This window comes from Callorhinus ursinus, unplaced genomic scaffold, assembly GCF_003265705.2.
Source record: "Callorhinus ursinus isolate GAN/ISIS: 27379988/994484 unplaced genomic scaffold, GSC_fseal_2.0 scaffold45, whole genome shotgun sequence".
Lineage (NCBI taxonomy): Eukaryota > Metazoa > Chordata > Mammalia > Carnivora > Otariidae > Callorhinus > Callorhinus ursinus.
This window is the reverse complement of record NW_027397107.1, coordinates 7,321,659-7,345,466: the sequence shown is the minus strand read 5'-3', so window position 1 is coordinate 7,345,466 and position 23,808 is coordinate 7,321,659. Positions and strand designations below refer to the sequence as shown.

General features: G+C 52.0%; 1 protein-coding gene across 6 annotated transcripts in view; it reads right to left on the bottom strand.

Annotated features, from left to right (window-relative positions):
- The window catches only part of NTRK3 (neurotrophic receptor tyrosine kinase 3), a 401,430-nt gene that overhangs the window by 286,244 nt on the left and 91,378 nt on the right, over positions 1–23,808 (bottom strand). For all 6 annotated transcript variants that reach the window (XR_012375172.1, XM_025893114.2, XM_025893115.2 and 3 more), the window contains 2 exons: positions 15,381–15,455; positions 14,619–14,690 (listed from right to left, as the gene is read on the bottom strand). Coding sequence is in view for 5 of the 6 variants with exons in the window: in XM_025893114.2 (XP_025748899.1) it covers positions 14,619–14,690; positions 15,381–15,455 (147 nt within the window). In the remaining variant the exon portion in view is untranslated. The remainder of the gene's footprint in view (positions 1–14,618; positions 14,691–15,380; positions 15,456–23,808) is intronic.

Below are 23,808 nucleotides of genomic sequence, written 5' to 3'. Positions count from 1 at the left end.
ATGTAGAGATATATGGACAGAAAGACCTAACATCTGTAAGGAACTCGCTATGTGCCAGGACTTCAAATACATTCTCTCCTCCAAGTCCCAAAACACAAGCCTCGGAAGGGGATGATTTTAGCACCAGAGGAAGAACCAGCTCAGAGAGATTAGATGTCTTGACCAAGGTCCTGCAGCTGCTCAGGCAGTCAAGCTGGGGATGGAGCCCAGTTCTGACGGGCTGTCCCATATTTGTGCCCTGAAACACAACATCATGCCCCTCTTGGATGCTTCGCTAAAATAAGGGAGGGGAGGGGGCAAGGCAAGGAAATCCTAGGAGGGCCGCATGCCTATGAAATCACCTAATAAACGATGTTGATGTTCTCTGGAACGACCAACACGGGCTCCCAAGTATGCCTACTCTGAGCCGGCAAGCACGGCTTTCCAGAGATTCCTGAGGTCTGAGCAGAGACTGACACCCGTGAGAGAGACCAAGGGGGACAGGAGTAGAGAGGGACGGGAGGAGAGGGAAAGAGCAGAATGAGAGGAAGCTGCTGGGGATCAGGCCCGAGGAATGCAATTATTAATATTCTAAATGGAGTTCTGACTGCTTAAGCTTTATTTAAGAACATGCCCGACTGTATAATTACAAGGCCTTAATTTGTTTTCTTTTCCGCACAATAAATAAGGAGCACATGGCTGCTCTTTAAAAACACCGCCCTTGTCGGCATCAGCAGAGGCTCTTGATTGCGGACTCAGACGACTGGCACGCAGAGGGCCAGCCCCACTGCCTCCTGCAGGGGTGAGCTGCCTGCCCCCGGAGGCCCAGCCGGGCAAACCAGATGTGGGGAAGGGCAAGAAGACTGAGGTGCCCTTTGATTTCTGGAGAATGGTATGGGATAGGTGAGTGGGGAGGCCACCCCCTTGGCCCCCCTGGGGAGCAGGCACTGCTGGGGGTACCTGGTGTTCAGCAGCACCAACACAATACAGAAACGGGCTCAGTGAACAGCAGGGGAGGCTGTTCCATCTCTCAAAGGCAGGAGCCTACTTCCTAGTGCCCATGGCCGTGCCCATGCCCCGGATGCCTCGGGGCGTCGGACCCATCAGTGAGAAAAGGGAAACCAACCCTCCTCCGGTCCTCCATGCCTTCGTCCACTGACACGTCCACCAAGTGCCAGGGCTGTGCCCGGTGCTGGGCGTCCAGTGGTGGAGGAGGGAGACAAGAGGCCCGTCCCCAGCGAGCTCTCAGCACAGTAGGGACAACAAACATCATGTAATTAAAAACATAATGATGAAATTCAAATGTATGCTTACTGGGACAGCGCAAAGGAAGGACAAGAACAGAGACCAATGGAAAGGGATGGGACACAGCGTGGGAGGGGCATGGTTAGTGGAAAGTTTTCGGGGGACCCTGGGGCTGAACCTGGAAGGAGGAGTGGGCACTTGCTAAAGAGAGTGGGGGCCGAACGAAAGCCTGCCAGGTGAGGGGCCAGGACAGGCAAGGGCCATGAGGGGAGATGGCCCAAGCACACTGCAGGGGGGACGTCAGTGTAGCAGGGGCAGAGAGCATGAGAGGAGGTAGAATGGGAGATGTTGGTGGAGAAGTGTTGGAATGGGTCCCAAGGTTGGCCTTGGACCTCTACCAACCATGCTGTCCCATTCAGGTCTCTGCCACAGCTGCCCACTCACCTAGGAAACTGAGGCAGAGAGTCTGGCTCTGCCTGACAGCATCAAAGGCACATTTAGGGGGGATCCGATTGAAATGTTTAAGCAATCTCTTTGCCAGTTGCATGGGGAAAAACTGTGGGGTGGGGTGGGGTGGAGAGCGGGAGCTCTAGGGAGACCTCTTAGGATGCCGGTATGTCCGAGAGGCAGGGCCCTGGCCAGGGAAGCACCAAGACCTCCCTCTGGAAGGAGGCATGGAGCCATCTCATGCACACTCTCTGGCAGAAAATGGGGACATAGGGAGGGGGCCCTGCCCTGCAGCTCTGACTCCCCCTCCTGCTCGGGCTCCCCCTAACGTGACCAGCCCCTCAGAGTTCTGCTGTCTTAGTGACAGAGGTCTCCGATCATCAGACAAACCTGGAAGACAGGAGAGCTGGAAGCAACATCCTAACCTTTTTGTACTGACCCATTAAGGAGCTCAGGGCAAGATGATGGTAGCGGTCCAGCTGTCGGCCCAATTCCAGGGTCAGTGGGGCCTGTGGTCCTTCAAACACTGCCAGACCTCTGGACACATAGCACACGATCCCATCTACCAAGAAGAGTCCTCACCCAATAAATACCCACCACCCATCCCCTCACCAAGCTCCTTCCAGCTGCTGTCTCCCACCCACCCCAGGTTTCGTGTTGTCTGTCATCACCCCAGGGTGGGGGGGCCTTCCCTGCTGTAACCCCCCCTTACCCAAAGATGCAACACCCACCCTTGTTAAGTGTTCTTCGGGAACCCTTAAGTCCCCATCGCATTGTCGAGAAAGTGCCTCTACCTTCAGCCTCTCTCTCCTGGCCCCAGCTACCTCACTGAAGCCGAAGACCTGAATGTAATTCATCTATGCAGCTTTTCCTGGGAGGCCCCAGGACCACACCAGACGCTCCTGGTGGGAATTAATGAATTCACGTCTTGGGAAAATGCCACATGACCCCGAGGGCCGCTGTGAGTGAACTTCACAGCACTCTAGGACACCAGGTTGGCCGGGGACGGCACATGACTGAGCCCCCCTCTGGGGGACCCAATGCCCTTCCGACCCAAAACAGCCACCCCAGCCGGAGGGCCCAGAAGCCCACTAGGAAGGGCAGAGGACCACGGCAGATCCCAAGAGACAAAAGGGTTAATCTGGGAAGAGCCTCTCACAAATCCATCAGGGAGAAAACCAGGGAGAGAGAGACACAAGACTGCCGGTCTGCTAAGGAATGAAGAAGGACAAAAATTAATGATGACGCCCAAATAGCCACGAGACTAATCTCATTTTCTAAATCTGTCCTTAACAAGAAAAATGGAGAAAAGAGATGTGGACAAATGGAAAGTAATGAAGCCTTAGGGGAGGGCGGGGTGGGAGGGCGGGGAAGGATAGAAAATCTACTAAGAAAAATCAAGGCTGGAAAAATATGGGCACACGGTCTAATCCCCAAGGCTGGGAGCCGCGGAGACCAGAGTGTTTACTCAGCATTAGACTGAGCTTTCGGAAAGCTGACAAGGTTACAAGAAAACTCTTAAAGTTCAGTGCAGCGGATCCTAGAGAGACCTGAAATTAGAAAGAGAGACTCTGTGCTGAACGTGGGCTTCAACGAAGAGAATCACACGACCTCACAAACACTCTGGCTAGCCAGCAAGGTACGTGGCCACACAGTCTGGGTCACACTGGGTCTGCCCTGGGTGGATCAGGATGCCGTCCATAAAACAAAGTGAACAGAAAGAAATTATCAGGGAAGACATCCTTAATCCCAGGACCACAGGGAGTCTGCAGGAGAGACCAAAATGGACAAGAAAAAAAAGAAACTCAATTTAGGACGCTGGGGCCCTGCGTCCCTAAGGGAACAAGATGCAAATCCTTTTCAGGGCTCCAGAAAGGCCATCACCCAGAGACTTGAGGGGGTGATATGACTAGAAATGGGAAGCAGCAGATACATGAGTGGACGCGAAGCAATTCCAGGTGGAAAATCCTGAGTTTGGCGAGTTCCAGGATACAAAAGCCATCTGGGTTCAACAGAAACAAGAGCACCCATTTGAAAGAGGAATAACAGAGGCTCTGCCTGGTGTCAGCAGCTGCTGCAGAGGCTGGGCTATGGTGAGAAGACCCGGGCAGATCTACAGAAGTAACACCACTCGATGGCACAAGGAGACGTCAGGCATTGAAGCTACACCCACCTCAGCACAAAATCATGAGCTGGTAAGGCAGGGACCTTAGAGTTCATCGAATCTGGTCCATTCCCTCCACGCCCACCCCCAGACTAGGTAGTGGGCTCTGCCACCTACAAACACCGACTTCCCTGAAGGGTGGGGCCAAAGACAGCCAGGGCTGGGGCCAGGCAAAGCCGCCTCATGCTCTCTGGAAACGGACAGGTTGAAAGCCTGCTACTCCCGCGTGCATACATCGTAAGCATGGATTCATCCCCACCTGTTCGATCAGCCAGGCTCCATTCTCTTCACTGAACACCCAGCCCATGTGACCCTCTGCTGACGGCCCTGAGTGCCAGCCCAGGCACTGCCCACCCGCCTAGACCTGCTGGCAACTGGGTGCAGAGCGGGACTTGGTTTCGGGCACCCTCTTAATATTCTCCCACGGTCCTTCTCCCAGAGTAGCCCCCGTTCTGAGAAGTGTCACTCTGAAGCTTCCTGCCTTCCAGCTGGTTCTGGAGACCTGACGCCTGCCCAGGCTGGACCTGAGGGGGCCACAGCCGATGGATGCAAGAGTGGAGTTATTGAGAGGACGGGGTCTGGGGTTCCAGAGGCAGCCCACCTCGGGTTGGTCAGGCAAGTCATGTAACCGCTCTGTGCCTCAAATTCCCCAGCCGTAAAATGGAGACGACAAATCGTGTCCACCTGCCATTATGGAGATAAAATGCTATATAAAATGCACAGATGAATGCCTGGCATGTAGTTAGTGCCTCATTGATGTTAGGTCCATAGTGGAACTCAGTGCACCGGAATGCCTGCCCCTGCAGGGAGGCGGGGAGAGGGGAAGGCCAGAATGAGCTGACCACAGCTTTCCCCTGGCCCTGGCCCCCCGACGACCCCAGACACCACCTTTCTTCCAAGAAGAATTTCCCAAAATGCCGAGGCCGGGTCTGGGCCCATTTATAACACCGCCTCAGTTTACAGATGTCGAAACAGACCGGGTGGGCTAAGCAGCTCATCCAAGGTCAGAAAACAATGCAGAGAAAGAACAAAGTAGGTGCAAGATGTGGTCACTCCGCTGAGAGCCAAACAGTACCTGTCACGATGACAGCCATCCAGGTGTCAAGCCGTCCCCCAGGCTCGTGTAAGCCCGAACTTCAGATCCCCTCCTCCCCTGGCCACCACCCAGACACACGCAGGCATACAGTTCTGACTCAGGTCCCAGCTCCTTAGATCTGGGAAAACGCTACTCCACTGACAAATGGCTCCATTTCCAAATCCTGTTCCCCTAGAATTCTCTCAGAGATGACCCCCGCTTACCAGACCCCAGAGCCGGGGACCACGAACAGGTGTCTCATCGGCTCTGGGAGGAACTGCAGGTGGGGAAAGGGCCGTACTCATGCCTCAGGGAGGGGACAGCCCCTACTCCATAAGCCCCCACAGCCACCCATCCAAGCCCCACCCCGCCGCCCCCTCCAGGCCACCCCCGATCGACAATCACACTAGAGCCTAAGTCGGCGGCCCCTCCCGCTGACTTGCACTGGACGACTGGAGAGGGTCAGCTGTTTGTGCGGAGGGTCAGAGGTGTGAGTTATGTCACAACTAACCCACCACCTCTAAGAAAGAGCCAGCACGGGTGTTCAATTTACTTCTTTATACATATCAATTCGAGAAGGTTCAAAGCCATCGCTGCAACAGCATTCCCCACCCTTGTGCCCTGAGACCCCTTCTTGAGGGGGACAGAAAGGAAGAGAAGAGGTCTGCACTCCCGGCAGCCCACGCACCTGTGCGTGGGTGACAGCCACTGTCATCCCCGGTTTATCCGTGTCTTGTCTCCCTACAGCAAACGTTTATTTCTCTCTCACCCTGCATGTCCACAGAAGGTCAGCTGTGGCTTTGCCCTCATCATCTTCCCAGCGAGGCTCAGGCTAATGGAGCAGCCTCCGTCTGGAACATTCACATCCTCTGTCCCGGGGCAGAGGGCAAAGAAACATGGGGAACCCCGTGCAGGCTCTAAGAGCTTCTGCTGGAGAGGGACATGGGACACACACACAGACATACCACATATGCCCGCACACACGCACGCACAAAGATGCGCGTTCATCATTTTTATTGACGTATAATTCACATACAATTCACCCATTTGAACTGTACAATTCACTGTTTTCTGGTATCTTCACAGAGTTGTGCAACCATCACCATAATCAGTTTGAGAACATTTTTCATCATCCCAAAAAGAAACCCCATACCATACCCAGTCTATTCCCGACTTATCTTAACCACAGGGGAGATTATAAATTATGAAGACATTCTTTTATGCCTATGAGAATGTGCCGTAATATAAATCTCATTTGTCATGTCTAGAATAGGAGTTTTAAATGGCTGTGACCTGCTAGGTATAAACCACACATCCCAGCGACCACACACCTCTCTCCAGGATATCCTTGGACAGGTTCTTAATTCAGGGTCCAAAGGAAGTCTATAAATCCCCCAAAATGTGTGAGAAATGGTCTGTGTGTAGTGGGGAGCTTTTTCTGAGGAGAAATTGTATAGCTTTAACCATAGTCTCAAAAAAAAAAAATAAAAGAATTAGGAGCCACTGTCCTGGCTATGCCTAGGTCTCATATTCCCCAAATGGATCGTAAGCTCTTTTTTTCCTTAAGATTTATTTATTTGAGAGAGAGGGAGAGAGAAAGAGCATGCGTACACATGAGCACACAGGGGGAGGGGCAGAGGGAGAGGGAGAGAGAGTATCCCAAGCAAACTTGTGCTGAGTGGGGTGTCCCATGACCATAAGCTCTCGACCGGAGCCGAAACCAAGAGTCGGATGCTCGACCGACTGAGCCACCCAGGTGCCCCAGATAGTCAGCTCCTAAGGGACAGGAACCATGTCTTGTACCTGATAAATCCCCCACAGCATGTAGCACTTGGAGAGAGAGGAACACGGAAGAGTCTTATACATACTTCTCTACGTATTTTTTCAGCTGCATCCTGAGAAGGGGACCATCACAATGTACCCTGAACAATCACAGTAACAACAGCAGCTATCATATACTGGGTTCCTCTTCTGGGCCAGATATTCCTCCCAATGCTTCATATACATTAATCCAGTCACTCTTGCTAACAACCCTATTTTCCCCATTTTCCAAATGAGGAGATTAAGGCACAGATATGCACGTATGTTAAGTAACTTGCCTACGATGTACATGTGCAGGTATGTGACAGAGCCAGAATTTAAACTCAGGCAGTGGGTGCCTGGGGGGCTTCGGTTAAGCATCTGACTCTTGATTTTGGCTCAGGTCATGATCTCAGGGTTGTGAGATCGAGCCCCGCATTGGGCTCCACACTGGGCGTGGAGTCTGCTTACAATTGTCCTTCTCCCTCTCTCTCTGTGTGTCTCCATCACCTCCCAGCTTGCGCACATGCTCGCTTGCTCTCTCAAAAAAAAAAAAAAAAAAAAAGTGGCTGATAGGATTTCATTAGAGGCAACAGCTCAAGCTCCAGGTTTGAGGAAGCTTCTGAGCAGGTAGAGCTGTGGGAGCAGAAATCTCCAAGAAGTAAGTTGCTTTCATTGTACATTTTCATGTGACATTTCAGCAGAGTGCTGTTGTGATATGATTGAACGTTTGTACTATTTGTACGTTTTACAGTATCAGTGTTATAATGTCAATGCTTTGCATATATTATTTGCCCCTATATCCTTTCTTTCAAACACAACTGCAACGTGTTCTGCCAAACATAGAGCCTGAGGAGCTCTGGTCAGACGGGACCCAAGAACAGTCCACAGGATGAGAGGGTGGAAAGAACATCAAGCTGATAGTCCCGAGACCTGAGTTCTAGTCCTGGCTCAGCTCCTGCCCATGAGACCTTGGTCAGGATTCTTCTCTCCTCTAGACATCCATCGTCTGGTCCACAGAATGATCATGTCAGACTAGCCAACAAATAGCCACCTCCAACAAATAGCTACGGACCACTAGCTATGTGACAGGCATCATTCTATGTGCTGGGCTACAGCAGCGAGCAACACAAAGTCCCTGCTCCAGGGAAACTGACATTCTAGTGGGGGAGATAGGGTATAAACAATTAAACAAATAACTGAATGAGATAATTCCAGACAGTCCATAGTAACAAGGGCCAGGGAAACTGTTAAACCACGTGATGTAATTGGGTGACAGATGCAGGAGGAGAAGCAAGGCCACAGAGGCCGGGTGGTTGGACAGGCCTTGCTAAGCCAGTCCCATCAGAGAGAACGATGAGAAGGGGCCAACCATGCAGAGAACTGGGCCCGATGGATCAGCAAGTAAAAACCTCCAAGGGCGGGAATGAGTGTGGTACATTCAAGGAACTGAAAGAGGGTTCATAAGGCTGCAGCGGAGAGCAAGGAGGAAAGAGCCAGGACCGGAGACAGAGGGATGAAAACCGAATCAGCCTGAGTCTTGTGGCCGCAGCAAGGGGTTTAGCTTTCATTGTAGGTAATGTGGGATGTAATTGGAGGGCTTTAAGCAGAAGAGTGACACAGTCAGATTTATGTGTTTAAAATATCACTCTGGCAATGGTGTTGGGAATGAAATGTAGGGGACAAAAGGTAAGAAAAAGCCAGATAGGAAGCTATTGCCAGAGCCAGAAGACAGGCTGGTGGCCAGGACCAGGATGGCATGTGGGGGAGGAGGCGATGAGAGACGTGGATGGATACAAGGTATCTGATGGATTTGAATGAACTGACGGAAGGATGGAGGAAGGGAGGCAAAGGGGAGCGAAGAGGCAAAAGCGACTCGGAAGGTTTTGGCATGAGGGGTCTGTCCAGTGGTACCACTTACAGAGACAAGAAACACCCAGGGGAAACGGGTTTGGAGAGAGGAGGTAGACTGAAATCAAGAATTCTGTTTTGGGCCAAGTTCGGTGTGACCTGCATCTTAGCCACCCAAACGGAGATGTCAAATAGGCAATTTAAAGGAATCCAAAGGGCAGGGGTGGGAGCAGGTACAGGAATATAAATTGGGGGGGGGGGTTATAACTCTAGAGCCCCTTCCAGCTTTAATTACCTATGATTCTGTGGAATCAGAGACCAAAGAGCAGGGGAGAAGTCATTAATAACAGCAAAAAATATACAGAGTCTTTCATAAAGCACTGTCTGAAGCATTTTCTAAGCACTGTCTTAGTGGAGGCTCAGGACAATCCTATGACGTAGGAGGTCTTACGGTCCCTTCAAAACTCATGGTGGATCAGTAGCTTGCCTAAGTAAGATGGAGAAGCTCATTACACCAGACGTGGAGGATCCAGGATTCGAACCCTGGCCTTTCTATTTCCAAAGCCCACGCTATTAACTATACAGTGCTCAGTGGCTAAGTCCTCCAGTGGAACAAAGGAGGAAGAGCCCATGTGGAGAAGCAGTGAGAGGACAAGTGTGCCACTCACCAATCCCTCTGGGGTGCGGAGGAACGTCTCAGGGCTGAGGGAAGGAGCAGGAAGAGAGGCAAAGGTCTACCCATAAAATATCTACCCATTGTCTTGCATCCCAGAAAGGGGGGTGATCTCAAGGAGAAAAAGCACTGAGTGATTTACAAAACATAAGAAATCAGTCTCACCATGCTTCCATCCCAATAACCTCAAGAGGAGTGTATTGCCTTCTCAGCCGAGTCCGGCAATGGTAAGGACTCTGGCCACTTCCTCTTTCCTACCTGCCCAGGGCTGCTGACTTTCCCTCCTTGTGAACACAACAAGACAATCATGCTCAAATCAGGACATTCTCCCCCTCCTCACCCCATCGCATTCCCACACAGGTCAGCTCGGGGTTGGCTATCCCAAGCTGAAGATCAAGTGCACGTTTGCTGAGGACAGAGAGGAGTAACAATGTGGCGCCCAGAGCTGTGGGAGAAAACGCAAGAAATAGAATGCGAGAGAAATCTGACCACAACACCTCCAAGGAATTAAATAAAAATTCTTTTGGCTTGCTGGAATCTCACACTGCATATTCTTGGAAATGAGCGAGCCATAGGCGAATGCTAAGAATCTTTTATGATAAAGATATTCGGGTTGTAACGTAACTGTTGTTATAGGATTTGACCTGAATAGGAAAAGAAACCAAACAGAGCTTTCACAACAGAGGTCTTTGAGGATGGATGGTGCTAAATCCCCAGGGGAAACATCAGCTCTAATAAAACTTTAGACTCCCAACCCTCCCATAAGGAGTTCCTGCTGGACAACTAGAGAGAGAGACAAACACGTGAGGACTGTAGAACAGTACACCAACCTCAGAGGCAAAGGGATGAGAGTCCAGGTCCTGGCTGCTCCACTAACTGTTGTGTGAACTTGGGGGAAGGCAGTTATGATTTCTGAGCCTCAATGTTCCCATCTATGGAATGGCAATAGAGGAACGCTAACCTACAGTTACCGAGAGGAGTGATGTTTGCAAAAACACCAGGCACAGTCCTTGGCACACAGTAAGTTCTCAATCAACACTAGCCTTTCCTTCTCTCCTGATACCAGCACTTTTTAAAAGATTTTATTTATTTATTTATTTATTTATTTATTTAGAGGTGGGGGGAGGGGCAGAGGGCCGGGGGTCGGGGGAGAGAATCCAAAGCAGACTCCGTGCTGAGCACAGAGCCTGATGCAGGGCTCGATCTCACAACCCTGAGATCATGACCTGAGCCCAAAATCAAGAGTCGGACGCTTCACCGACTGAGCCACCCAGGTGCCCCCATACCAGCATTTTTTTTATGCAATTTTCTAACCATCATAAGAAAAAAATGTTTTAATTGCTTCAGTGGAAAACATTGCGCCTTCTGGCCCATGAGCTACAGTGGAAAGATTCCTGGAAAGAGAATCAGAGGACTTCATGGATGTTCTACTACAGGACAGCACTCGGAAAACCCTGACGTCCTCTACAGAGGAAAGAACATACCACCCGCCATGTTAGTGCGGTTCATAGAAAATCATCTACGTCATTGTGCTATGGGGACCCCAGACTGTGGAGATCCGGCTGATGTGTGAGCCACGTCAGGGAAGACCAACCCCAGAAGGGAAGAGATGAGCCAGCTGCAGAGGTGGGGCTGGGAAATTCGGCAAACAGTCCAATTTCAGTCATGCGGGTGGATGCGCCCTCCAATCAGATGGAAACTAAGGGGTAAGCTCATCCGCTGAATTGTTTGGGTCCTTTCTGAAACTAACACTGTCGAGAAGGAGAGCAGGGGGACTAAGTGGAGAGAACAGGGAATCTATCAGGGTTCGTTTGTCGGTATTCAAGGAAGAAAGACACGAGAGATTGCAGAGAGGAGTATTCCAGATGCCAGAGAGGTGGACACCACTGCAGAACAGATCTACGACTTTTCCAGAATAAAGTCACAGTCAGAATCATCATCGAGGCCAACTGGTTCCCCCTCTTCGGTTCTATTATCATCACCACAAATCACAATAATTACTATCATTATTAGCGACTGCCATTTCTGAACGCTGACCATTTACCGGGCACTGGGCTGAGAGCTGTATGCGCCTCCGGTCACTTCATCTTCCCCACATCCCATCCGCAAAGGGGGCCCTGTTATTGTGCCCATTTTGCAGATTAGCAAATAGCAATTCCAATTATCCACTTGGAAAATCCTTATCCTTAAGAATCCTCAATCCAAAAATCTTGAAGATCAAGGAAAGGACCTAACGGTCAAGGATATTCCAGTCTCTCAGACAGGATCTCCCTTGCTGTATATGAATCAATATTTCCTTTTCTCACACTCAGTAAAGCACAGAGAACACCGAAGGAGTCAAGAGAAGATGGGCCAGTCGCTCATAAACCTTGAAGCTGGACACAAGAGCCCTCCTCCCCAGCCTTCTTCGTGACGAAAACTTGGCCTTAACATCGGTTCATTTTCTGGCCCGAGGAAGAAGCGGACCCTGAGTAATGCAACAGCAGCTTAGAAGTGAGGGAAAACTGAGCCAGTCAGAACAACCTGGACAACTTGACACTGGTACAGGGGGTGATGATTTCACTTCCTGCTTCTTATTCTGTACAGAAGGGACAAGAAAAGACTTCTCAGCCATCACCCTAAAAGAGGGAGGGGGGAGAAAAAAAAGAAAAAGCCGCCAAGCCAGGGCTTGGCAATTAGTGTTGGAGTAAGTGATCATCTTGTGATTGCTCAGCTGGGGCCTGAAGACTCGCAACCGCATTTAGAGGACAGAAATAGAAGATGCTGTGAGAGAGCAGAGAAACCTGGCCCATTTGCCAGGAGAAAAATGTCCTGAAGCTGCCGGGAAATTCACTCTGTTGGGATTGGGGGTGTGTCCTCGTAAGTGGGAAAAGTTCATAAAGAAACTCATCGATGAAGCCAGCACTTACACCTTGACCCTTTGACTCCTCTGTGACCCTTAGACTCCCCTGGAAGCCCCACGGTGCCTAGGGGAGCCCCTCGACAGGTGCTGAATTTCTCCTACCAAGCTGAGAATCCTAATGGCCCCTGATGTACAACCAGGCCCAAACTGGGGATATATTGATAGTGAACCATCCTTCTTGCCAACAGCAAGTGCTTTGGCAAAAGCTGGCCAATGCTTCCGGGAGAAGACAGGGCCCGAGGTCATGGGCAGGCTCGCAGCTATCAACAGAACTACTCCAACCAGACCCCTTCTGCCCCCTAAACCCTGGGAGTCTTGCAAAACCCCATCAGCCTATCACGGCCACCACCCACCAGACCCCAGATCATCCCCAAGGAGACATGGGTCACAGGCTTCTTCCAGGACCTCAAGGGTAAGTCAAGGGAATGTTCCAGTACATTCCATTTCAGAAACACTTGTAACCTGAGATGCACCCCCACTCCCACCTCTGTGGCCCAAAGAAATGCGACGGGTCCCAAAGCCCCCTCAATTTCCCCGGGAGCTATGGGTGACACAATGCCTTGTAAGCTCTAGGGCATGAGCACCTAGCCACTGTCCTTGAGCGAAGGGGACAGAGCTTCTTCCAAGTTGACAGCTTCTCTCCCCCAAGTAATACCCTAGACCACAAATTGGCACTTCGTGTGTCCTCTTCTGCCCACGGAGCTGTTTCGTTTGGCCCATGGAGTTGAGGGGTTTTGTTTTTCATTGCCAAGCATTTAAAACTTGAGGGGTTTCACCAGACCTTTAGCTCTTCTTGAAAAAAACAGTCAGTCTGGCCACATGAGGCCCTGCCTCCACAGAGCAACAGTCAGCTAGCTGACCCTGTAGCAGGGAACATGTGGTCCCCAGCCTCCACCGTCCCCACCTGATCGGCCAGGGGCGGTTAGCTTTGTGAACTTTGTATGAATTAGCACGAAAAGAAAGACTCCTCAGAGGTCAAAAGCTTTTTCCCCTGGGATATTTTACATTGAAATTCAAATCCCCAATAAAATAAACACCTGGGACAACTGGTCCAAAGCCCTCCTCTGGTCCCAGCTACACCTCCAGCTGCAGAGAACGCACATCGGGAGAATCTCCCCACAGATGCTCGCCTCGGAGATGGGGGCAACAGCTGGATGAGACAACTGGGAGGTCTGAAGCTGCGACACTGGGCCCTGAGCAAGGGCCTTACAGTGTGTGCCATTCCCAGATGGAGGAAAGAAAGTTTAGCACAAAGAAGGGTGGCCATAACTGATAAATACACACACACACACACACACACACACCACGCACTCACTATGTGCCTGAGAAAGCACACAGAGGATCCCCGAAAAGAACCACCCCTCCCACCACAATCCTCCAGAAGCCCTTCTCCTTCTCTTCCTCCCTTTCTGCCACTTTCTGAGAGCTTCCCTCGGAGGCTCTGCCTCTTCAGAGGAGACTCCAATCCAGTGCGCTGCCCTTCCATTAGCAAATGCAAAGTGCCTCAGCCAGCACAACGGTCACGTGGACAAAGGAAAGACTCACCTGCCCATCACTGCTCCATTTTTTTCATCCCCAAATACAACAGACCCCTCCCTCCCCACCTGGTCCCTGCAGAATCTCTGCTCTCTCGGGGAAGGTGCCCAATGGATGTCCAAGACGGCCACCATCCTGGAAGAAGAGGTGACCAGACAGCAAGCACCCCCTGTGGGCACAGGAGGTTGGTGTTTCCCCTAACCATCTCCCCAGGCTTCCTCTCAAGCCCACCTTCTCCCCAGGATATGGCAGTCCTCCCACTGAATCCCAGAGTCTTCCGTGGAGAACAAGGCTTGGAGAGAAAGCAGTAAGCTCATTTGATTCTACCCTCACAGGTCCAACCCTGAGGAGGCCCCTCCACCATCAGACATGGAAGGGAGGGGGAAGGGTGGGGGAAGGGAAGTACAGACAAGAATCCCACCCGGAGCCATGTGGCCTGCAACTTGTCCCAAACGAAGCTGTGTGACCTCAGGTACAGGTGCCATTCTCGAAGCCCTTCTCCAGTGAACCCAGAACCTACTTAGACATGGCGCTTGGTCTGGCCCTGCCTTCCCTCTTCTTCCAACGGCACCCAACACACAGGGACGCACGGACACACACTTAGGGACCCAAAAATGGTCTCAGAGGTGTAGCATTCACATCCCAGATGAGTGGGACTTCTTATTACTTACAGTCCCATAAAATTGCAAATGAAAAGCAAACAACCTTGGGAGTGAGGAGGCTCTAAGCCCTGGTTTAGGCTCCTCCTTCTCACAGGAATCTTAGAGATGCTCAAATCCCAAACCCTCATTTTTAAGAGGCAAAGTCTGAGGCCCGGGGCACACAGTGACAAAGCCAGGCCTAGACCCCAGGTCGCCAGCTAGCTCCCCTGCCCAGCACCCTCCCTGCCATGTGTCTCCCCCCACCCCCACCCACTCCCTGCAGCCCAGGACCCAGCTCTACTCACATATAGCGCAAGTGGGGGTTCTTGGCAAAGGCTCTGGGCTGGATGCTCCGAAGTCCTGAGTTCTTAATGGTCCTGGAGAGAGAGAGAAAAACAGGGTCAGCAGAGCTTACAGAGCAGAGGGACATCTGCTCCGGGCTGAGGCTGACAGGAGGTCATGGACCTCCAGCCGCCCCTGTGAACTGAACGCAGTTCCTCATCATCAGCATCACTGGGTGCCCCGCGGAGGGCGTCTGGGCTCACCCCCACCACTGGGACCTGGGTGAGGGTTTGGGATGAGCCGGCAACTATAATCTCTTCATCCTGGCAAGAGGGTAACAGGTCTCCTGCTCAAGAATCTGGTCCAGCGACTACAGGGCTGCAACCCCCTTTGTGGACACTCCCTCCCCCACGCCAAACCCCCCACGACCACCACCACTGAAGTCCAAAGGAGGAGGAGGGGCCTGGGGAATTTTGCAGGCTAGGGGGACCATTCGTGAAACATGGGGCTGAGGGAAGATCACTAGCCGGGAGACCTGGGTTCGGGTCCTGCCCCGAATCCCTAACTACAGATGAGACCACACAGCCCCCCTTGTCTTCTGGGCTGAGGGGAAGCATGGGTGAGTGAGCGGATGGCCTTTGAAGGCGTGGACACTCCCTAAGTGGGTGGTACCGACTCTACTAAAAGAGGAATGGAGGAGGAAAGTGCCGAGGGCAGCCCAGAGGCAGTGGGCTCCCCCTGCCCGCCCACCACTCTCGGCCCTTCCCGAGGTCTGGTGCACTCACAGCTTTTGGAGGCCTGTGTAGAGCTCCATGTCCACGGCGTTCAGCGTGTGCAGACCTCGCCAGTTCTCTATGTGTCTGCAGGGGGAGGAGGAAAGACAGGGTTCAGGTTGGCCAGGGTCCACAAGTAAGGTGCTGTCTTTAGAGCCAGAGAGACCTGGGATCGAATCCTGAATCGTCCACATGCAAGCCAGGCCTTCTGCCACATGGCCAGGTGTCTCTGAGCCACGGTTCCTCCCTCCTTGAGGGGGCTTGCACACCCCCTGCCTGATGGGACCATCATGAGACCCAGAGCACCTGGCCCGGGGACAGCATTTAATGTCCCCTCTGGGCTCCAGAAAGCTCTCCTTTTTAAAGACTCGAAACCCAGCTTCCCCATTGGGCTTCAGGACTTATCTACCTTCCGCTCGCTTTTGTTTTCCTTTTTGGGACTTCCTAAGGACAGCTCATTTTCTCATGTGGCCAGGAAGATGACACAAATGATGTGGGTTTAAAAAGGGGGAGGGGGAGGGTAGCTTGCGGGTGGGCATGGTTTTTGAGTGAAAAGGCTCAGAAGGAGCATACACCCACTTCGGGGTCCCCCAGGGTCCAGACACTGACCGCCTCATTCGGGTGACCACAGCCCAACCCACCTGGAGTTCAAGAACAGACAGCTTGATTGGGCAGAACCGAGTCCAGGAAAGAGGGGGCAGGCTGGGGGCCAGGGAGGCACAGAAAGAAGGTGAGACCAAGGAACCCAGTTCTGGCTTCACCTCTGGGACCTAAAGACCCGTGGCTTTGAGCCAGAACTCTGACCTCTTGGGTCTCCTGGGTCTCTTGTGTCTTCATTTGCAAAAGGAGAGGGTTTCCCTAGCTCAGCAGCTTCTCTTCTTCCTTGTCACAAAGATTTCCGTTTAGAGCTTTCTCCCAAGACACTTCCTATTTAAGGAGGTTTGTGTGGAGCAGGCACACTATACATTTATTAAGTAATAATTAATTCATCTTCTCGGATTTATTAATCGAAGATATAAATCACCATTCACCAGAGCTTTCTTTTTTTAAAGATTTTATTTATTTGAGAGAGAGAGAATGAGAGATAGAGAGCACGAGAGGGAAGAGGGTCAGAGGGAGAAGCAGACTCCCTGCTGAGCAGGGAGCCCGATGTGGGACTCGATCCCGGGACTCCAGGATCATGACCTGAGCCGAAGGCAGTCGCTTAACCAACTGAGCCACCCAGGTGCCCTCACCAGAGCTTTTTATCAACAGATATAAACCAGCACTAACTCTCCCAGTGGATAAGGTCCACCCAAAGCAAAGGAACTTGAAAGTTCTATAAGCAAAGGAAGCGGGCTTGTCATAGGTTTGATTACTGCTCTTTTTTTTTTTTTTTTTTGGATATTGACAAAATGCCAGGGACAAACATCCTCCATTATAGCTCTTGGGGTCCCCAGGTTAAGAACCATCCGGCTATTGATTTGTTAAGGCCCTTTCTGATTCCAGAGTTGTGTGAGAAATTACCACTCATCCACATCTCTATCCCAAGGAGCTCCAAGAGGCCTCAGGAGAAGGCCCTCTGATACCCACCCTGCCCTCCCAGGATCCGATGCTCCCATCAGCGCCCCCGACGTCTGAGTACCCTCTTCGCTCATCCTGCAACCCACAGCTATCCAAGGCACACTGAGGCCAGAAAAGTGGCAGCCGCCTTCCCCAGACATCTCTTCCTTGGCCCCACCACACCCGTGGCTCTTCCATCTGCCACTGAGTGGAGCCAGAACCAGGAAGGCCGCAGGGCAGTGGTGGCCAGGGCCCCTGGAAGCATTTCAAAGCCTCACAGTGACAAGGTATGCAGAGAGCCCGTTTTGTACCACATTCTCTCGGGGCCCCTGCTGAGCAGCCAGACACACTGACATCTGCTGGGGACAGGGACCAGGTGGCCAGGTCGGGACTGAATTCCAACTCCAAAGTCTTCTCCCTGGAAGCCTATGGCCCCAGGGCGGTTTGCTTGGTCTGGTCCTGCCAGGGCAGGGACCCTGGCTCCATGTCAGGTGAAAAGGAATACCAGAAGGAGTAAGGCACTGTGCCAGTGCCCCTCGGGTGTATTCACTGGACCATCGGTCCAGTGTGATCTACCAAGTAGATCACGCTATTCCTACAGATGACCGTTCATTCACCGGAGCCCACAGACTAGGGTCTGTTCCTGACAAGCAGCTATCAATCAGTTGTTTAAATAAATGAAATCATTTTTCTTCGCCCTCATTAGAAGCCCGTAAATGTGTTTTTATTTATGGCCAAGTTGTCAATCATCGGTGCATTCTATCAGTTTACCCTTCTTAGCCCTCGTGTCCTGATGGGCACACGCCGGCCCATCCCTGACATAGGCTCACTCGGAGATACGGCGGGGCAACAAATAAACTCCTTGGTGCAAAAGGCTCCCTGGTCAAGAGACTCCGGCCCCTGCCTCCTCCACTGGGTCTGAGGTTCCCCGTACAGGGAAAGAGACTTAGCACAGCCGCGGTGCCCTGGTGCGGTAAAGAGCCTGGACTCTTGAGTCGGGTCAACAAGCTACAGCCTGCTGGCCAAATCCAGTCCGCCACCTGTCTTTGTACAGCCTGAGGGCTAAGAATAGTTCACACATAAAAAAAAAAAGCAGAATCCTATTTTGTGACATGTGAAAAGTATACGAAATTCAAATTTCAGGGTTCCTACCCTTTCATTTAGGGTGGTCTGCAGCGGCTTTTGCGCTTACAGAGATGGAGCTGGGCTGAGGAAGTGTGGCAGAGACTGGCCTTTTATAGAAGAAGCTCGCCGACAGGCCCCTGCCTCAAGCCAGGCTGCCAGGATGCATATCCTGGCCCCGTCGCTACCTCTGTCCATGTGTGACCCTGTCCAAGGGACTTCACCTGTCTGTGCCTCGGTTTCCTCATCTGTCAAATGGGGTAATAAAATAGCCCCAGCGTAAGAATGACGTGAGAATTGAAAGGCCGTGTTAAAAAGCCCAAACGGAACGGCAGCTCGGGACACACAGTAAGTCCTCAGGGAGCGCAAGCCGGGATGGTTATTTTTAACCCTGTGCTTTGTAGAAACTGAGCAGTCTTTTCCCAGTTTTCAAGCTAAACATGGCATCATGGTTCTGCTGGAAGTTGTCATTTCTCAGCAATCATTGATAAAAACTCCATTTGGCAGAAGCGTGGAGGGGCAGTTAATCTGTCATTCATGACCTCCAGGAAAACTGCTCAAGCAGAAATTAGGAACAGGTTCAGGGAATGCACGGCCGGCAGCTCAGGGCGGCTTCTGAGGCGAAGGTACAGCCTGACATTTGTGGATGACATCGGTGGGGCACCTGCCAAGTCCGCCGGTGACTCACCACTCGGTACCAGCCCCGGGGGGGCAGTCAGCTGTGGGAGCTCTGGTAGCTGCTGTGTGCTACAAGTTTAAGTGGGGAAGGCAGCCTCTAAAAACATAACAAATAGGATAAATATGACAGTAGGTTTGGTTTGGTTTTGTTCGTGGTAAACAGTAGTTACCTTGGCCTCTAGTATGTGGCTTCTCCTTTTATTATGCTTTCCTGGGTGTCCAGGCTATCTTCCCTGAGCGCTTAACTTTGTCCCTTGAAAAACAATCGATGATGATCACTGTTTAAAGGAAGGTTCGGCATTTGAACCCTGTGGGGCGCAGTCGCTGGTCACCCCGTTCCAGGACCGCAGGCTGTGCCAGGTGCATCCCCGCAGAGGCGTCTCAGGAACCCACCTCACCATGGGAGAGAAAGAGCTCAGAGCCATGCCAGGAACTCAGGCCGGTGGGACTACGAGATTCTGCGTTCGTCCGCTTGGGCACAGAGTGCGTGGCGGGGCCGGCCCTGCAGAGATCTGCAGCTTCATTCTCAGCCTGCTCGCTTTCCTGGGGAGCAGTGAGGGGCAGGGGCAGAGAGGAGGCTCCCATCCTGGCTAAAGTACCCCCACTTGAGTCACCTCTTATACAGTGGCGCTCAGCAAGGGGCCATCCTGCCCCCCAAGGACCATTGGGAAATGTCTGCGGACATTTTTGTTGGTCCCAGCTGGGAGGAAGGGAATGATGCCGGCATCTAGTGGGCAGGGGCCAGGGATGCTCCTAAACTGTCCACAGATGCCCAGGACAGGCCCCACAATAAAGAATTATTGGCCCAGAATGTCCATAGTTGGGAAGCCCTACCTCATATAAGGTTTCTGCCTTAAGATCACTATTGAAGACGGTGTTCCGTGGTTTGAAACAGCCAACAGTTTTAAAAATGACTGTTTTGGGGGCGCCTGGGTGGCTCAGTCAGTTAAGCATCTGCCTTCGGCTCAGTTCATGATCTCGGGGTCCTGGGATCGAGTCCCACGTTGGGCTCCCTGCTCAGCAGCGAGCCTGCTTCTCCCTCTCCCTCTGTCCCTCCCCACACTCGTGCACTCTCTCTCAAATAAAAAAACCCTTTTAAAAAAAAATGACTGCTTTGAGCAAACCCTAAGAGGCCCCAGGCCAAAACCAAAAAGCTTGCCTCTAGGTCCCTGGGTCCAGGTGAGAGAAGAACAACAAAAGCTATGGCTCCCCAACCTCCTGCAAGTCAAGGGCATTACTTGAGAGGAAATGAGGGGCTCTTTGGTGCACTGGACCACGGCCCAATCCAGGTTACACACCCCAGGAGCAATAATGGTCTCCCTTACCCAGCTCTGGCTGGAGCCCCCCTCAGGAGTCTTTCCCTCTCACTGAGAGTTCATCTTCTGCATAGCTTTGTCCTTCTCGGCAATGGGAAATGCTCCATCCAGAGAGTCAATGCAGTGCCCTGTCCCTCCCCTCTGGCCACTGCCCTTCCTTGACACCCCAGAATCATGACTCTTCACCAAGAGGGAATGTGCAACACTTTTCCAGAGAGAAGGGAGGCAGGGAGGCTTAATTCATGACAACGCTGAGCAACCAAGCCAGAGCCGGGCTTTGGGCTACAGTTCAGAAAACCTCAATGAGGCCTAGGTGAGCCTCTGTGGTCAAAGAGCACGCTGCTGTCAGGTGGAGCGGGGTGTGCCGGAGTTGAGGGACTGTGCCTGCGCCCAGCCTCTTCGGGAGTAGGAGAAAAACCACCAGAAATGAAGCCACTCCCAGTGACTCACAACGACAGGACCCAGTCCTGGAATCACAGAGAGCTGCTTCCCCACCCCTTCTGGGGATGAGCTAGGGCACAAGTGAAATATTAATTAAAACATCCAGGGAAAAGATAAAAAACCTTTGTACTAGAATCAATTCGACTGTGCTTTTGTACCATTGCTTTCTCCCTCCTTCTGTTTGGCTGGAGCCAATATGGAAATGAACTGGCAATCTCCAAGCATATAAAAATGAGATGGTACAGACTGTGTGGTCCATATTTTAATTAAAAACATGTCATGTGGATATGTTTAAGAGTTGTTTATAACTCCAATATTTAAGTCCTATACATAGAAAACTCTAGAACACTGAGACATCCACCCCCTTCCATCCATCACCAAGGGACTGAAGTTGATGGGGAGGCCCATGAGAAGGGCAAGACCGGTGTCTCCCTTCACCTTACAGAACATTCCTCGTCACCGGAAATTCGGCAAGACAAGGGGTTGGTTGGTGGGACAAGCGAGCCTCCTTCCTTCCTTTACACATGGCTGGCCATGTTTGCGACCTTTTCTCTCTCCTCCCTTGCTGTAAGATCACTGTTATTTTCACTGTGACTTCTCACTGCTATTAACGAGCTATTCTTCATAACCAAATTTTCCGGACAACTAAATTTAAATGCAAAATCTTTGCATGTTTTAACTTCCTTGCTAGATGTTTCTTTTTCCCCCTAAAATGCATTACACACCTCCTCGCCTTTTTAAGCAGAGTAGACAGACATGACTTATATTTTCTTGATGATCTTGGATCACCGTGACCTAGCCTGCTGAGCTCTATCACCCAGTGACACCCTCACAGGTTCCTGAAGCAGGCAGAATTTGTGTCCCTACCCAAATGGGCCTACCCTGACATGATTCCTAAATTCTAATGGTTATTGTGTCCATTTTCAGCAGCTTCGTGGCTCTTCCTTTGCTTTCGGGCTGTGGGCCATCACCCCCCAGAGCCCTTCCTCCCTTGCAGTGTGCTGCGACCAGTCTGCTCGGCAGCCCCTCCGAGCCCAGAGGCTAAGCGTGGGTGCCCTGGAGGCAGGCTGACCAGAAGCAGACACCCAGCTCTGGCCCTTGGAAGCTGGATGCCCCTGGGTCAGTTACTCTCGAAGCTCTCTGGTTCTCAGCGTCCTCAGAGATACTAGCTCTCTGGCTCCAGCCAAATAGGAAATCCAGTTGATGTAAGGATTAGATGAGGCAATGTCTTAGCCCTCAATTCAGTGCTGATGCCTAGCACCCGAATGAGAAATAGCAGATTCCATTACTCTGCTGGAATCAGAGAAGGAAAATAAATAGAACCTGAATAAAGATCTAAGAGAACATAAACACACACACACAAATAGGTAGATACGTGTCCTTGTCTTTGTTTCTAATCCCCTTTCTGGATAATTAAGGTCGAGAGATAAGTGAAGTATTCTTAGAGGTGTAGTCACACTTTTCCTGGTGGCACCTAAGCATAAGCCACTAATATCATATTCTGTAAATCTATTCTTAGAGGTGCCTCCTGGCAGGAGGCAGCTGAAATGGGCATTTCTCAGATGCCCCACTCCCCTCCAACACGGAACGCAAGAGCGTCAGCTAACAAGGCTGTGCACAGATACCGCCTCCCTCCAGACACTTCCCCGTCAGACCTGAGGCTCCTATCCCCTTCTCACCTGAACCCCGATTCTAGGACGCGGGCCCGCACTGCAGGATGGAGCTCAGTACCTGGGGAAACTAGCCTAGAATTCCATTTCTTAACAAATCAGCATCGGAGCCCACGCATGCATGAGCACAAGTCTGTGCGCGCACACACACACACACACACACACACGCACACACACAACGAATGTGCCGTGCATTTGACTTCGAAGCCTTGTAGGGCAATAAGGAAATTGATTTGTTATCCAGGCATATTATGTCTAGTGATCCAGACAGAAGCATTAGCTTTCAATTATCTGATATGTTTAGCATTATAAACAAACCGTCTGGAGCAATAGCTCCAAGGGGGCTGGGGAAGAGCCGCACTGGATCACACCAGCCGAGTCACCCAGCTCTCTCTCCCTTGGCAGCTGTCGGGAGGGATCCAAGATGCCTGGGGAGCTGGACCTGAGAGCCTGGGGAGCCTTCTTGGACTGGCGACCCCAGCGTGCAGCACATTAGCACACCGGCTCTACAAGCTACACGCCCAGGACCATGGTGAAGCAGCCCCGCCTCTGGGACCCCCGGGAACGGCAGAAAGGAACATGCCCATCCTGCGGTGAACAGATGGGAAGCGACAGTATCTGTGTCGGCGTCCTGATCAATTCTAAAGCTCGTGCCAGGAACCGGGAAGGTTTGTGCACACACCTGTGCTCTTCAGGTGCTGAGATGCTCTGTCTGCTAACAGACAAAAGGTCAAGGGCACACCCCCCGTCTGCTACCCTGCTAAGAAAAGGCCTGACTCCCACGAGGGAGATTTCCTCTGGGACTTGGCCAGTTCACTGGGGAGTCTGGGCTGTCCTGCGTGCCGCCCCCTCACCCCACCGCCTGGGACCAGACTGGCCAGCCCCTCCCCGGGCTAGCTGCTGCCTTTCCTTTGCACCGGCTGGCTGGGCAGGTGGGTGGGCGTGAGCTGGCGACCCCAGCATGCCCACATCGGCACCCGGGCTGTGGCCACCTCACCAGCAAACCACCCCTGCCTCCTCACTGGGTCCCCTGCTGTCACTCTTCCCCCTCAAGAGTCTCCACACCTGCCCGCTCACATTCTCCCCTGCTGAAAACCCTCCACCTGCTTCCCATGGCCCTTACAATGAAATCAGGACACCGTGCCAGGGCCCACGAGATCCTGCATACGCCGGCCGCTGGCTGTTCCTGGGGCCCCTTCTCTTAATACCTGCTTGTTATCTGGACGCCTGCCACGCTCACCTACCTGTCTTTAGACACACCAGACGCATTCCCAACCAGAACTTCCATGAAACACTCATCCTGGCTCCTTTTCCGCCCTCAGGGCTCCCTGCAAAGGTCACCTTCTCGGAGACACCTGCTCTGACCCCTATGTGAGCACACACACACACCCCCTTTTCCCATGCAGCTGCTCCCTGGCACAAGCCCCTGTTCATGTCCTTCACAGCCCTTAATAACCATCTGTAATTGTCTTATTTGATTATTTGATTATGTGTCTGTCGTCAGTGTCCATAAGCAAGAACTAGGATGCATGAGAACAGAGATCGTATCTGTCTTATTCACCACTTAGTCACCCCCAGAATCGCAAAGAAGAGCAGGTACCCCAGGATAAGTACGTACTTGGGAAGACGCCCCCCAGGTTGGTGCTAAGCAGCCCCCTCCAGGCCCCACCT